Source organism: Acomys minous (genome assembly GCF_964271855.1).
Source record: "Acomys minous genome assembly, chromosome: 13".
NCBI lineage: Eukaryota > Metazoa > Chordata > Mammalia > Rodentia > Muridae > Acomys > Acomys minous.
In genome coordinates, this window is record NC_140495.1 from 19,042,245 (window position 1) to 19,058,915 (window position 16,671).

At 45.3% G+C, this 16,671-nt stretch overlaps 1 protein-coding gene across 1 annotated transcript in view; it reads right to left on the reverse strand.

The window, feature by feature from the left end:
* Positions 1–16,671, reverse strand: part of NPHP3 (nephrocystin 3) — a 39,650-nt gene that overhangs the window by 12,626 nt on the left and 10,353 nt on the right. The window contains 10 exon segments of the mRNA XM_084754370.1: positions 1,735–1,873; positions 3,421–3,503; positions 4,354–4,456; positions 5,682–5,779; positions 6,329–6,472; positions 7,825–7,939; positions 8,438–8,541; positions 10,896–11,069; positions 13,813–13,887; positions 14,531–14,687. Coding sequence (XP_084610496.1) covers positions 1,735–1,873; positions 3,421–3,503; positions 4,354–4,456; positions 5,682–5,779; positions 6,329–6,472; positions 7,825–7,939; positions 8,438–8,541; positions 10,896–11,069; positions 13,813–13,887; positions 14,531–14,687 — 1,192 coding nt within the window.

The window sequence follows — 16,671 nt, forward strand, 5'->3', positions numbered from 1 at the left end:
TGGGGACCACAGGGACCACAGAAACCACAGCCAAGAATTCTAAGACTCGGTGCCTAACGTTTTACTCAGACTTCGCCTCAAAGGAAGAAAAGTAAAGAAGCAGCTGAAGAAAGTCATGGTGATGTCAACTTCTGACCTCAACATGTGGACAAACTGGCAAGTGCACCCTCTAACATGCAGGTAACACACACACACACACACACACACACACACACACACACACACACACACACACACACACCACCCTTGCCAACACAGCGCCCTCCCAAAATAGAAAAAGATAACTTACTCAACAAAATGTCAGAGCTTGTCTTAAAGCTCTAAGACAGTATATTATTGGCAAAATAAGAAAAGCTGGAGCCGGGCGTGGTGGTGCACGCCTTTAATCCCAGCACTTGGGAGGCAGAGACAGACAGATCGCTGTGAGTTCGAGGCCAGCCTGGTCTACAAAGTGAGTCCAGGACAGCCAAGGCTACATAGAGAAATTCTGTCTCAAAAAACCAAAAAAAAAAAAAAAAAAAAAAAAAAAAAAAAAAAAAGAAAAGCTGAACTGAACAGAAAAGTCTAGAAATAAACTCACAACTCACAGTCACATCTGAGCTTGATATTTGTCAGGTAGCATTCTAAATCAGAAGATAAGTATTATTTAATAAAAAATAGCAATCAGGTAGCCACATGACAAAAGGCTAAAAAGTAGCTAAGTTTTCCTCACATGAGCTAAAATAAATCCAAACAAATAAAGGTTTACATACAAAGATATAGTTTTTTAAAGAAGCTACATGTACACACACCCCACAGGGGACACCTAGAGCAGCAGGGAGTTTTAAAGACATGGCAGATCAGAACTGTTGGTAAATTTGATTTTACCAAAATAAAAATTTAAATGAACACCACCATAGATGATGAGACACAAAGGAAAAAGACATCTAACTCATATTCAGTACGAACATTTTAAGAACTTCAAACCAATAAGAAAAAGGAAACCTGGGAGTGGGGAGGTGACTCAGTGGTTAAAAGCATTTGCTGTTCTTCCAGAGGGCGCATATTCAGTTCCAAGCATCCACACCAGGAGGCTCACAACCACATTTAACTAACTGTAGCTACAGGGTACTCAGAGCCCACTCCTGGCTGACTGGGGGAGCTGCACGCTAATGCTCATTTGTGCCCCAGAAGACAGGCACAGGTAAACATGGAATTAAAACCAAAACCAAGACAAGTACAACCCTATAATCCCAGCACTTGGAAGACTGGTCCAGGATTGCTGCAAGTTTGAGACCAGCCTGGGGTTCAGGTCAGCCTGAGCTATAGAGCAAGACCCTATCTCTTCTTTTTTCTTTGTTGTTTTTGTGTGTGTGGGGGGGAGAGGCAGGGGCATTCCAAGACATTCTCTGTGTATCTTTGGCTGTCCTTTGTAGATCAGGCTGGTCTCAAACTAACAGAGATCTGCCTGCCTCTGCCTCCCTGGATTACAGGCATGGACTACCTGACCCAGCAAAGCAAGACCTGATCTTATAACACACACACACACACACATACACACACACACACAAACAGAATAATCAATAAGCACAAGAAGAGAAATCTTAATGATAACCACAAAGGCTCCAACTAAGCACTGGCTCTAGCCTCCTACATCTGCTTGCAGCATAGTTAAACTCAAATAAAAAACTTCCATTCACAGGGCAGGCCCCCCCCCCGCCCCAGCTGTCCTCTCCTGGGTTCACTGCACTTCACCTGTGTCATCCATTCTTTATCCGCTTCATTGGGCATGGACTCCCGGACCGAGCGGAGAACGAGTCTGTACAGCGAGACTGTATCTTGACACTGCAGACACTGATGAAGGGTTTTATCTAAGTTGCCTGCTCTCCCAGCACTGTGGGCATAGAGAACAGACTGAGAATCTGGGGCACAGAAAAACAATGACCTCTATTTTTACACTACAGCTCATAATGGGAAGTCAATAAAAAAAAAGCGATAGTTTTCTGGGGCTGTTGGAGCCATTTGGTTTATTTTATTATACCATTTAACTCATTTCGATAAGCATGCGCTGAGAGTTAATTTATGTCAAGTAATTAGTGTTCACCACAGAGCATAAACACTGGTAAGAGTTGGCTCTTAGCCTCCAGCATGCCACCTACTGCAGGATGCAGGGAATAACAGTAAACAGTTAACCCTCCCTGCACACTGAAATTGTAATGAGCCAGGATTTTGAGAGCACTAGGGTAAACTAAAGAAATTTAGTAAATAAGCCAGGGCTGGTGGTACAAGTGTAACCCCAGCTACTTGGGGTGGGCATGGGGCAGGGGCAAGGCAGGAAGAGCCCAAGTTTAAGACTTGTCTAGGGTCTAAGGTCAGACTCACAACGTAGTGAGACCCCACCTCAGGGCAGGACATTTGTCTAGCATGCATAAAGCTCTAGGATCAGGTCTAGGTACTGCAAAATAAACGAACCGAGTAAATACAGATGCTACACACACACACATTCACATACATTAGAAAAGAGCTGAGGATGCGGCCTAGCAGCAGAGTATACATCCTGGCCTAGGCCTGGGTCCCACACACAAGTTTCTTTTTTAAATACTGAAAAGGGGGTCCACAGTCCCTCTTAAAATAGATTCTTGCAGAAACTTGATATCTAAGAACCAAATAGCCCAATTTAAAAACTGGGGTACAGATCTAAAGAGAGAGTTCTCTACAGGGGAAACTCAAATGGCTGGGAAACACATAAAGAAATGTTCAACATCCCTAGCCACCAGGGAGATGCAAATCAAAACTACTTTGAGCCCAGCTTATACCGGTCAGCAGGACTAAGATAAAAAACGTGGAATTAGGGGGCTGGAGAGATGGCTCAGAGGTTAAGAACACTGCTCTTCCAAAGGTCCTGAGTTCAATTCCCAACAACCACATGGTGGCTCACAACCATCTATAATAAGATTTGGTGCCCTCTTCTGGTGGGCAGACACACATGCGGGCAGAATACTTACTGTACAAATAATAAATAAATCTTTTTTAAAAATTAAAAAATGTGGAATTAAATGCAAGAATGCTACATTCAGTGTGTGTAAACAACACACTGTTGTTTGGGATCAATCTATTATGACAAACATTTTTAAAAAAGTCTTTTTACATCTCTGGCTGAGGACAATGTAGAGGGAGGCTGTAGAAACCAATGATCAGATGTTTATGAAAATGGATAACTGTCTGATATGAAAAGTAGATATTTATGACTAGATTTGAAAACAGAGACAATGAGCGATCCCTCCTGACTGCTCCATCTTCAACAGTAAGCCGCACTCTCTGAGGGAGAACTTGGAGGCCCATGAAGCGAGTGTGAGCAGCCCTCACTGTGCTGAGAAAGTGGACTGCAGCAGGGCGAACAGGATGGACCGAAGCAGAACACCACCGGGGATGAGCACTTACCCCGCCATCATTTTGCCGAAGAGGGTGACGTAGAGGGCATTGCGGGTGGTGGCGGGACGGCAGTGCTGGTCTAACTTCTTTTCCTATCCCAGTTTGCAAACAAACAAAGTGAGAGTGAGAAACGGAGCCCGGGCCCATTGATCCCCAAGCCAGCCACAGATGTCCCATCCAAAGAAATGGTCCCTGTCGCTATCAGTGATGTCACAGGGGTAGCGTCCAGAGTCTGGCTACAGACAGATTCCAGCTGCAAAGGGGAGAAGCAGCCAGTATAAAAATACTTTCCGTTTTAGAATACCTACTTAATACTATGTACTCTTCCTTAATGCCAAAATATTTGTATATTTTCTTCTATATCTGTCATTACAAACAGAATGGAGTGATTGGGGTAGCTCAGTGGGTAAAGCGCTCACTCTACAGTCGTGCAGACCTGAGGCCAGCTCCTGAGGAACCCACATTTAAAAAGCTGGGCCTGGTGGTGTGTGCCAGCAGTGGGAGGTGGAGTGAGTGGGACAGGTGGGTATCTGGAGTTCACTGGCCAACTAGTTTAGCCAAATGCTGAGCACCAGATTCAGGGAGAACCTAGCTAAAATAAATAAATAAATAGATAAATAGATAAATAAATAAATAAATAAATAAAATGGGGAGCAATAAGGGAAGACACCTGATTCCAACCTCTGGCTTCCACATGAATGCGCACAGGGGCATGCACCTGCATACACACGTATACCCATGCATCACGCACACACACACACACACATACACACACACACACACACACACACACACACACACACACACTTTTTTAAAGGGAAGAATTATTTACCAAACTAAATAATTACTAGACTCCAAACTTCCTTCAGAAGAACACAGTCTTATATTGAAATTTAAGTCTTCTGGCAGAGAGGAGAGAAAGCACCGAAGCGGGAAGCTCACCTGCTCTTTATTCAACATTACATCCACAGAGTGGCATTCTGCAATTATTAGGGATTTTGCATCGTTGGGGCTTAAAGGATCGAGATGCAATGTAGGCCACAACCTTTGGTTGAAAGAGGAAAAAAGAGAACAAAAATTTTAGCATGAGATGAGCTGTTTTTACACAGTCTTTATAAAATAAACACGGAGAATCTGTTAATCACATGAAGTCATTAATTCATTTTAAGGTTTATAATTATATCCACTGATAAACAGCAGGCCACAGGGTCCATGTATGTTAACTAGGTCTACAGTCAATATTGCAGTGATAGTAGACAGGTGATCAGGAAGAGCAGTTAGTTCAAGATGGTCTCTGCACTCGGCTCCTTACAGGGCCCCCCGGCTGTGGGTAGGAACAATCTTATGCTTATGTACAAAGCACAAATATACACACGTGTCTGTTTATAGATGCACACAGACATACAGTGTATGCACTGAAGTTCCTTAAGGAGGCATGGCTGGGAGAAGAAAGATTTTCTTGTAGGAAAAATACTACAAGGTTATTTTTTCCTGGGTTAAAATAAATAGGCTAAGGAATACTGTCTAAAGAATCCAACCCTTCTATCTCTTTGCTGAGGGCTGTCAATGAAAGCCCTGCATTCTAAAATAACAGGTATCTTACACTGGAATTTCCATACCGCCACTCCTCTCCATTGTGTGTGTGTGTATGTGTGTGTGTGTGTGTGTGTGTGTGTGTGTTTGTTTGTTTGTTTTTTTTCTCTCACCACTAATTCCCCTGCCTACTGGACGTCATTATTTGGATTTACAATTTGCAGTTCAAACTAACCACCCCCCCCCCCCCAAGAAGCAAACCTACAAGCTCCCCGCACCAAACCTGTCATTCTCTCTGTTTCCTTTTTCAACCCAAAAGTCACAGTGAGCTTTCATTTCTTGGTTCAGACACTTTGCAGCCGTTTCTGGTTTCTCCTTTTTCCTTCCACCCCAGCTCTAACTTCCTCTCACATCTTAAAGATGGTGTCTTCTCCTTGAGGCCTATCTTTAGCCTCATAGCCATTTACGGGAAAATCACAGACATCAGGAACCTTTCCTTGTCCGCCCTTGAAACAGTTCATTCTGAGAGAACTGGTTTTGGCCACACCTCCAGGCTGTGGGGCATGGGCCACGCCTCCAGGCTGTGGGGCACGGGCCACGCCTCCAGGCTGTGGGGCATGGGGCACACCTCCATGCTGTGGGGCACGGGCCACGCCTCCAGGCTGTGGGGCTCGGGCCACGCCTCCAGGCTGTGGGGCACGGGGCCATACCTCTATACTGTGGGGCACGGGCCATACCTCCAGGCTGTGGGGCAGGTCTCCACGTTCACAGAGACGATGACTCTGACGTTCACCGGCAGGGGGTCTATCAGCCACTTCATGCTCTTCTCCACGTGCTTAAGAGCACACAGCAGAAGTCAACTTGTAACAACGGCATCTCAAAACAACCCCTGGGGTTCTCCAACAGGATAAAAGTCTCATTACGCTCACCCTTATACCACTCTTATTTGGGAACGGTTTATCCTACGTTGGTGAAACACTGTTACCACCAAATTTGAATTCTGGACATTTAGGGAATTGTCCATGCCTTTAAAATATGTCAATATAGGGCCAGGTGGTGGCAGTGCACACCTTTTATCCCAGTAACTGGGAGGCAGAGGCAGGTGGATCTCTAAGTTTGAGCCCAGCCTGGTCTACAGAGTGAGTTCCAGGACAGCTGAAGGTACACAGAAAAAAAAAGTCTCCATCTCAAAAAAAAAAAAAAAAATCAAAATAAATACTTTGTGCTAAGTATGTAGATTTACTTGACACTACTGTCTGTCTGTAAGCATACAGTCTCCCTCTCTCCCTCCCTCCCCATCCCCCCTGCACCCCTCCCCCCATCCACTGTTGGGACTCTGGTCTGCTAGGATGTCTGCTAACAGAAGACACAGTGAGAGCATCACCTGGACTTGATCTATGGAATCGATGATGATGATGATGCTACCCTGATGCCGAGCTGAGAGCTTCTCCAGCCAACGCGGAAATTCTTCCAGAAGCTTAGCAGGATCCGGTGTGAGTGCAGAAACTGCCCAAAAGTGCTGCATCAGCTGCAGAGTGACAAGGTGACACCACATGCAAAGTAAATCAGCTGTGCTCTAAGGTAGCAGGGAGACTTTTCATCTCACTGTGTACATCAACACTGACTCCCCACGGCGGTGGTTCAAGTACATGTTTGTACATGCGTGTGTGTGTGTGTGTGTGTGTGTGTGTGTGTGTGTGTATGTGTGTGTATGTGTGTATATGTGTATGTGTATGCATGAGCCTGCATGTGAGGGCCAGAGGATGATATTGGGTGTTTTCCTTAATTGCTTCTCTACCTCATCTTTTCAGATAGGGTCTCTCACTGAACCTGGAGTTCACTAACTGGCTAGGCTAGTGGCCAGAAAGTCCCACGGATCCTTGTCATGACCCACCCCGTCATGCTGTAGTTACAGACAAACATGCTGCCATGCCTGAGTGTTTACATGGGTGCTGGGGATACAAATTCAGGTCTCATGTTTGCATGACAAGCACATTACCGACTGCGTCATCTCTGCAGCTTGTAAATCTCACACACACACACACACACACACACACACATCACATCACATATATTTAAAGATCTATTTACTTTTATGTTATGTGTATGAGTATTTTGCCTGCATGTATGTATGTGTACCATGTGTATGTGGTGCTCACAGAGGCCAGGCAAAGGTGTCAAATCCCCTGGAACTGGAGTAACAGATGGTTGTGAGCTGCCAGGTGGGTGTTGGGAACCGAACCAGGGCCCCTCGCTAGAGTAACAAGTGCTCTTAACCTCTGAGCCATCTCTCCAACCCAAAGTACTATCTTTTTAAAACTTTATAACCACCTCAAATAACTTGTCATGGGTTGAATATTCCTTGTGCAAGATGCTTGGCACCAGAGGTGTTTCAGGTTTCAGATTTGGGGGATCTGGGAAATATTTGCATATGTGTGTAGTAAGTGATCTTGGGAACATGCCTGGAGTCTAAATATGAAAGCCACATATGTTTCATATATATCCTTTACAAGTAGCCTGAAGGTAACTCTAAACCTTCCAAACAAGGCAGCATCTTAACTGTGACATGTCATGCGAGCTTAGGCATAGAATTCATAGAATTTTCCACTTGAGTTGTCATGTTGATACTTAAAAAAAATTTTTTTTTTCCGATTTTAGCTGGGACTGTAGCTCAGTGATAGAATGCTTACCCTTCATGCATGAGGCCCAGTGTTCAATCTTCACTGCTATTAAAAAAGTTTCAGGTTTAGGAGCAGCTCAGGTTTCAAAGTAGTGATGCTCTACCTACAATGCTGAATGCCCATTTAATATTCTTAACTTAGCCCCAAGAGTTTCATAATCTGCATACCCTCCGATAGCCCCAGAGCCTGCACACCATACCTTCAGAGTCAGCCGCTTGACGATCAACGAGGACTCTGAGCTGGTTGACATGGGCCTCCCCACAAAATGAGACAGGATCAGCGTGTTAGGGAACTGCTTCTGCTGCAGCCGAATCCTAAGGGAAAAACCACAAGATTTTTTTTTTTAAAATAAAAACTGATGGGGAGGCTCTTTACTGTCCACATCAACAAAATGCAAAAAGCTAGATATTAAACACACCTCCACCCCCCCCCACCCCCCCCCCGCCAGTCCTCAATTACATGGCTCGTCACCTGAGGACAAATGAGGAAATTATTGATTTCACTCTAGTTTTAGAAACTTTTAAGCTAATAGCCTCATTTTAATTATGGGTTGATGTTAACTAACATAAAATGTTAATAAAATAAGCATTCACTTTTAATTAAAATTTTGCTGTTAAAGGAGGCGGATACAGGAAATTCAGGAGTTCAAGGGCATCTTTAGTTACGTGGTGAGATTGAAACCGGGCCAGTTTTAACTACATGAGACCTTGTCTCTAAAACACACACACACACACACACACACACACACACACACACACACACACACACAAACCAAGCAGGGAAAAGGATGGTTTAACTGCATTGCATCATACCACTTTGATAAAAGAAGAGACTTTCCAGAACCTGGTCCTCCAGAAACCAGGAGGGGTGGGATCGGAGCCGGCGCCACCACCAGATCATCCAGGCGCTGGTAATACTAGAAACAAACAAACAAACAAAAAACCAGATTTATGAGACTCCATATTGCCTCTGAGAAGCTGAGACGCTCAACTTCTTACTAACCTCTGAAAACACTAGAGGAAAGTGTGTGAGAAAAACAACTTGCTGCTGGCCAACAGCACCCGCACGCACAGGTACTGGTCTGTACACACCAGTGGTGCAGGAAGCAGGAAGTGGGCCCGTGGCACTGCTATAACGGGGAGTTCCGGTGGGGGTTTTACAGTGTTCAAATATTTGAGGAAATACTGCAAGGAGGAAGGACTTCATGCCACACCAGAGCCCCTCGACCTCGTAAGTATCCCAGAAGGCCGTGCGGGGCCCAGACAGCAACCCTAGATTTCCTGCTCAGAAGAATGAGTGTGGAGTTCCAGAGTAGGCCTCAGTTTCTAGTGCTTAGAAGAATGGGTCCAAACAAAAGCAGCCCTCCCCCCCCCCAACTTTCCCAGGCTGACCCAGAGAGCCAGGTTGTCTGAGATCTTCATGAAATTGAGTTTTATGCGAAGTCCAAGAACCTTTAGTGGCCTTTCCCTAGCCACATGAGACCTGAAAGGCCGTGCTCTTAAAGGCAAATATCACAATACTTCCTGAGAGTATCCGGGGCCAGCTTGGCCCTGCTGTGTCTGTAAACATCTAGCTGATTGGGGATAAGGTTTTAATATCTTGCAGTGGGCGTTAGGCTGGATTCACGGCAGTAAAATCTCCAAGCTCAAGAACCCATCCTTGGGGTAGTCTTCCAGTGTATCTAGGCATAGATTAACTGCCAAGGGACCCCAGTGGCTCTCATAGCAGTGTTGTGCCGGAAGAAACAGCGGGAGGCCTTTGTTGATTTATTACCCTATCAATCCCAAGAGTTCAGGGTTCCACAGAAAACCCACTTAAACATCTATGGTCCCCAAGCTGGGGTATCTTGCTGGAAAGGAAAAAGCCTCAGATGAAGACTGCATGTGTGCTCCTGAGAGAGCACGTCAGACGTCGGTTTCTTCTTTTATACCATAACATCCGTACCTCTCTTGAAACAACAGCTACTTAACAGTAAGGCCACGGAAGCCTCTGAGTTCTGTTTTAGGACGCCATCTGGCTAAACATTTGCAACACTGTCCTACGAGGGGAGTGGCACATAGCTAGTCTGCGTTTACCGATAAGAAGGCCAAGAGATTTGACAGAACCAAGAAATAAGCACAGTCCAAATTCGAAGAGCACTACAAAAATGCAGTAGCTCATGTTAGCTTCCGTGATAGTCTTGGGAAATTAATTTGCAGACTTCAAGTTGAGATGGCTCGGCCTATTAAAGGCCCTTGCCACTGAGCCTGACGGCTTGAGTTCAGCTCCCAGGACACAAGTGGTGGACATGAAGAGTCTGTTGGTTTCAAGTTGTTCTCTGATAGCCACATATGCACTGTGGCATGCATGTCCCACGCCACCCCCCACCAAATACATAATGTCATACACATTTAAAAGCTGGTTTGTGTATTAGTTTAATAAGTACTTTAAAACCTGGGCATGTAGATTTCTTAGTAGATGTCAGCTTTAGATGTTTATAGATGCTGATTAGACCGAAACTGAACACATGATCTGCCTGTTGAGTGAACCACCAGAGTTTGCTTTCTGAATGTTCAGTATTCTTAATTCTTTTGACAGGTGGGAAGAGCTGACCCTCCCCCTCCTCCCTCCCCTCCCCCCTCCTCCCTCCTCCTTCAGGTCTTACTATCATCACGTTTCCCACCCTTATCTGGGTGAGCTGCAGGTGGAAGCATAACGGGTGCATAGCTGATGCATCCGTCATCGATAAAAGTAACTGGTCTTCACAAATACATGCCAATGTCGCATGGTCTTCCTATGATGATACAAATCTAAGCACGTCTCCTCATGGGCCTTCTAGCCTTGAGAGCAGGTAACAGTCATGAACTCGACTATGACCACGTGAAGGCGATATCATATGACAACCTTTAAGCAGCAACATACACACACACACACACACACACACACACACACACACACACACACACACACACACACACACGCTGTTGCAATGTGGAGGCCAGACGCTCACATCAGGTTTTTTTCTGTTACCATTCACTACCTTATTTTTTTGAACTTGGGTTCACTGATTGGCTAGGCTGATTGACCAATGAGCTCCAGGGATCTACCTGTGTCTCCACCCTTCCCACGCTCCGCACCGGGGGTTACAGAAGTGAGCCACCATGCTCCTCTGGCCTGGGTGCTGGCGATCTGAACTTGGTCACCGTGCTTAGGTGACAAGGATTTCACAAACCGCGCCACCTCCCCTGCCCAGCCACTGACCATCACTCGGCAGAGGACGCAGAAGCTCACCTTCTCAAATCCCAGTTCCTGGGTGGAGCTCGACGCCTGCTGAAAGGCTTCCGTCTGCTCTTGTTCATCGTGTATGTCCCACAGAACATCTCCAAAATCATCTTCTTCCGGTGTGGAGTCCTCCCTGCCCCCATCCTTCACTTCCACATCTGTGTTCTCGAGGCCAAGGATCTCCTGAGTAGAAAGAACAAGTACGGGAAAGGAAGGGAAATTCAGAGACCTTGAAGCTGGGGCCTTACCACCGAAAGCACACAGGGCCAGACTTAAGCTGAAGAATAAGAGTTACTATAAGTGCCTCTAAGAATAAATGTGAAACCATAAGAACCCTAGTGTAAAATGAAATTCTAAAACAAGAAGAGTTTCCTCTCAACTAAAGTAAAATCAGGGTGTTTGATGGGATTTACTTTCGGGAAAATCCATGTAATAGTTGTAATTATATCTGGCTAGTGAATCGCTTAAAAAAAAAAAGTGTGTGTGTTACCCGAGTGTGGGTGCAAGAGCACAGCTTTGGGGGCCATCCCCAGGGACACATATCTCCTTTGAGTCAGGGTCTCCCACTGGCCAGGAGCTTACCAACTGCATTTGACTGGCTAGCTAGTGAGCCTTAGGGAATCCTTCCCCAGTGCCGGGATTACAAGCACACACTGTCATGCCTGGTACTTTAAGTTTGTGCTTGGACTCCTACTAAAGTCCTCATGTTTGTGAGGCAAGTGGACTACACACTGGGCTGTCTCTTCAGCCCCACTAGTGAATGGCTTCAAAGGCTGCACTAATGCCTAAGAAATATGACATAAAATTGAATTACTAAGATGGACTTCCTTCCTTCCTTTCTTCCTTCCTTCCTCCCTTCCTTCCTTCCCTTCATTTCTCCTTCTCCCCTCCCCCTCTGAGACAGGGTTTCTCTGTGTAGCCCTGGCTATCCTGGAACTCAGAGATCCATCTGCTTCTGAGTGCTGGGTTAAAGGTGTGCGCTACCACTGCCCAGCTTTTGATGGAGTTTCCTGATACCAAACCTCTCTGCTGTCCCACTTAGTTTCTGTAGTAAATCACGGAAAATACATTCATGACAATCCATTCATCTTACTTATCTTGGTCCTAAAATTGTAAGATTGAAGAGCTCAGAACCAGGGCTGGAGAGATGTCTCAGAGGTTAAGAGCACTGGCTGCTCTTCCAGAGGTCCTGAGTTCAGTTCCCAGCAACCATATGGTGGCTCATAACCATCTATAATGAGATCTGGTGCCTTTTTCTAGCGGGAAGGCACACATGCAGGCAGAACATTGTGTACACATAAATACATAAATCTGGAGGGGGAAGGAAAGAAAGAAAGGAAAGAAAGAAATAAAAGAAAGAAAGGAAGGAAAGAAAGAAAGAAAAGAAAGAAAAGAAAGAGCTCAGAATCACACAGGCAATCTTTGTACTGGAGCAAGGCATGCGAACACGCTGCCAAGTCTCTTCATTGCGTTCTCTGATGCTAAATCTCTAAATCTGCAACCTGATGTAATTAGAACAGGTGAAACCAGGTGGTGGTGGTGGTGGTGGTGGTGGTGGTGGTGGTGGTGGCGGCGGCGGCGGTGGCACACACCTTTAATCCCAGCACTCAAGAGGCAGGTGGATCTCTGTGAGTTCGAGGTCAGCCTAGTCTTCAAAGCAAGTTCCAGGACAGCCAGAGCTGTTCACAGAGAGAATCTTTGTCTTGAAAAACAAAATCCAAGCCAAACCAAACCGAAGGGGGATGTAACTCCCTCCTTCTAGGAAAAGGTCTTTGGCTCCTGGGAAGAGATGAGCAGGCATCCTCAGGTTAAGCAGGGTACACTCTCCTACTGTGCTCGTTTTATCTAGACCTGAGGGTGTTTTCCGTTTTTTGCTATTAGTTATTGGTATTTTTGTTGACACAATTCTGAAATGATTTCTTACATTCAACACTAATCTCAGGCGTTATACCAAGCAGCTATGGAAAACATATATATGTGTGGTGGTCTGAACAGGAATGGCTCCCATAGACTCCTGTGTGTGAATGCTCGGCCCATAGGGAGCGGCACTATTAGCTTTGTTGGAACAGGTGTGGCCTTGGAGGGAAGTGTGTCACCGTGGAGGTGGGCTTTGGGGTCTCCCGGGCTCAAGCCATGCCTGGTGTGACCCACAGTCTCCTTCTGCTGCCTGATGGATCAAGATGCAGGATGCTCAGCTCCTTCTGCAGCACCGTGTCTGCCTGTGTGCCACCATGCATCCCACCATGAGGAGAATGGACCAAACCTCTGCACCTGTAAGCCAGCCCCGATGAAATGCTTTCCTTGATAAGAGCTGCCGTGGTCATCGTGTCTCTTCACAGTAATAAAACCCTAACTAAGACAACATGAGATTTCAAAGAAACTTTCAGCTCCAAACTTTCCTCCATGGACCATGCTCCTGTTCCCTGAAAGGTGCTTCTTTATTCTCTTTTGCTGTTAGGGATAGCAAAGTGGGGGGGCATCTCAAATAGGTAAAAATCCCAAGTACACAGAGAATCCTCTCTGTGGAGTAAAATGTGCATTTGTCCTCAAATGCCTCCTCTGGATTTTCATGTTTGCGATACATTCCACACCTAACAGGTGTTGAAGCGCAGCCAGCTCTGGGAGGCAAATCCTGATGATAGCAGCGTGTCACCCCAGGATGAACTCCCAGCAGAACAATGGCATTCTCCTGGGGCACCGGGCTTAAAAATGACACACAAGAAATGTTGTCTGGAAATGTGATGTATGTGTCCAGTATGTACGATTTTGTTTTTGTTTTGCAAGAAGAATTGAACTATTTTTGATAACATGAGTAAATGGTGGGAAATGCTTAAAAAAAAAAAAAAAGAAATGTTGTCTGGAAAATTCTTTTTAAAATACTACTAAGCTATTTTAGATAGACGCTTACAGAGAAAAGCATACTTACCTGTTTAATAATCTTTTCCACACCCATGTAGATTTTATACACTCCCTCCACAGGATCTCCTGAGTGATGGATGATCTGGGGGGGGGGGGGAAAGGACGCTCAACAGTAACAAGGAAACACAACCGCGGCAGCAGCAAGATGAGGAGGAGGAGGAGGAGGAAAAAGAGGAGGAGGAGGAGGCTGCAGCAAGCCTTTTAACATTTCAACTCTGATTTATCCCAGCAAGCTCTTTACAAAAAAGATACTATATTTTAAAAAGAGGAAGCTGAGGCAAGGTAAATACCTCATCTGTGTTTTCACAGGGATTCAGAGAGAACAGTGTGTGTGTGTGTGTGTGTGTGTGTGTGTGTGTGTGTGTGTGTGTGTATGGGCATATGTCTCATCCCTCCTATCGCTCCTCAGTCAGGAGCCCCAGCGTCTCTCATCTAGATGACTGAACCCAATCTCACACTTCCCACTGCCCTCCAAACTACTTTATTCCTCACACAACATGGAGGAAGTCACTGACAGACATCCATACGGGGCCTCACCATGCTGCTCACCAGCCCCTCCAAAGGAAAAGCTGAGGTCTTCAAAATAATCTCTGAGGGTTTTCAGGATTGGTTGAATTGGGCCACCCCTCCTGTATGCCCCCTTTCTCCAGACACCCTGGCTTCCTTCCCCATGACTACCCTGCCTTGGCTCTTGCTTTACCTCTGACATAACCTCTGGCTCTTACCTTGGCTTGGGTGGTCTTGCTTAGGTTAGAAACTTGATCCAGTAACTGCTGGACAGAGCCGGAAGTGCCTTCCCCATCCTCCAATCGATGGTAGATTAATCGAGGCTTTCCCTCTGGGTTTTGCAGAAAGGCTTCTTCACAGTCTTCCAGTAAAAAACTAGATTGGAAATTGCCATTTCATGGGCTACTGTGGGAGCAGATACTTAGATGACCAGCCTAAGTGCCCAGATGGGCTTTACCACAGTGACAAGGGCCCAGCTACAGAGGAAGAAAAGCTTTCCAAAAATATGTGTGTTTGTGTGTGTGTGCGCGCACGTGCGCACGCACGCGCATATGTGTGCACACATGCACCTGCGTGTGCTCAGAGGTCAGTGTCAAATGTCTTCCCTAGTCACTCTCCATCGAACCTCAAGTTCACTGAGTCAGCTAGCTTGGCTGACCACAAGCCCCAGGGACCTTTCTGCCTGTCTCACCCTCCCCTGTGCTGAAATTACAGATATTCATAGCAGTATCCAATTTCTATGTAGGTTCAGGAATTTGAACTCAGGTCCTCATGGGTGTACAGCAAACACTTCACCCATAGAGCCATCTTTCCAGTTCCCAAACTGGGTCATTTTATGGTACTATTATAACATGGTCTTAAAGCTGGAGAGATGGCTCAGAGGTTAAGAGCACTGGCCGCTCTTCCAGAGGTCCTGAGTTCAATTCCCAACAACCACATGGTGGCTCACAACCATCTATAATGTGATCTGATGCCTTCTACTGGCCTGCAGGTAGAACACTGTATACATAATAATAAATAAATAAATCTTAAAAAAATAACATGGTCTTAGAAACACAGTATGTTCATTAGCCAATGAGAATAAGACCTATAAGCTGTAAAGCTTTCATAAGTGATTTTTGTTTTTGTTTTTTTGTGTTTTTTTTTCCTTCGAGAGAGGGTTTCTCTGTCTATCCTTGGCTGTCCTGGACTGGCTTTGTAGACCAGGCTGGCCTCGAACTGACATCAACCCACCTGCCTCTGCCTCCCAAGTGCTAGGATTAAAGGCATGCACCACCACACCTGGCCTATAAGTGATTCATTTTAAACATACAAATTCTCAAAAATACTGTTTGTCTATAGCTCAAAATAATAAACCAGACTCATGAAACTTTGCAAAACAGATTCCATTTCAAATACCTATTTTGTAAATTAAAGTACAAATATTACCAGCCTTAAAACTTCAGGAGTTTTTCCTTCTCTAGCCCTTTCTTAGCTCATGTTCTGAATCTTTATATTCAGTGTCTGGTATAGGAAACACCTGGGGGCTAATGAGGACTGTAAAATAGCTAGTAAAAATCATGACTGAGGTGAAGGTTAAGAAAAGAAGAGCTTTGCTATAGGGATCTACAGCTATAATTTTTACAAGGTTCTGAAAAAAAATAATCTATTGGGGTTTTGTATACAATAGGAACATAGCAAGTAATTTCTCTTTGAAAGAAACTATTAAGTGAAAGATCTCACAAGAGGCAAATTGATGTGTGTAGGTGGGGGTAGGGGAGGAGGCTTATAAAATCAGAACTTTAAAGTAATAATTCCAAAGACAAAAGAAAAAAATGTCTTATTAGGTAGCTCTCTACCAACCATCTCTATTGATTCATACATGTTTTCCATGTGAACGTGCTGACTGAATCTCTAAAAGTCCAGAACTGTAACTGTCCTTTTGTTACTGCTGTTTGGGAGAAAAGACTGTCTGTTTCGGAACCACACGCTGGGAAATCAACACACGGGGCAGCTGGACCGTGGGGCTGCGGCATGTGTTTCCAACACTCTAGTGGAAGGAAAGAAGGCGGTACAAGTGGAATAAACAGCTCACTAGCGGGGGACTGCTGGAATTACAGGCATGTGTCACTGTGCCAGTTTGTATGTGGTGCTGGGGACTGATCCCAGAATCTTGTGCATGCTAGGAACGTTCCCTACCACCTGGGCTACATACCTCTTGGCCCTTGATTTTTCATTTTGAGACAGGATCTTGCTAAGTTGCCTGGTCTGCTCTGCAACTTGCAATCCTCAAAGACAGCTTAATCCAGCCAATGTGTCTAGAGAGAATAGCTAATCTTCACGGAGCCCATTTTGTCTTTTATCTGTATCTGCACTCTCT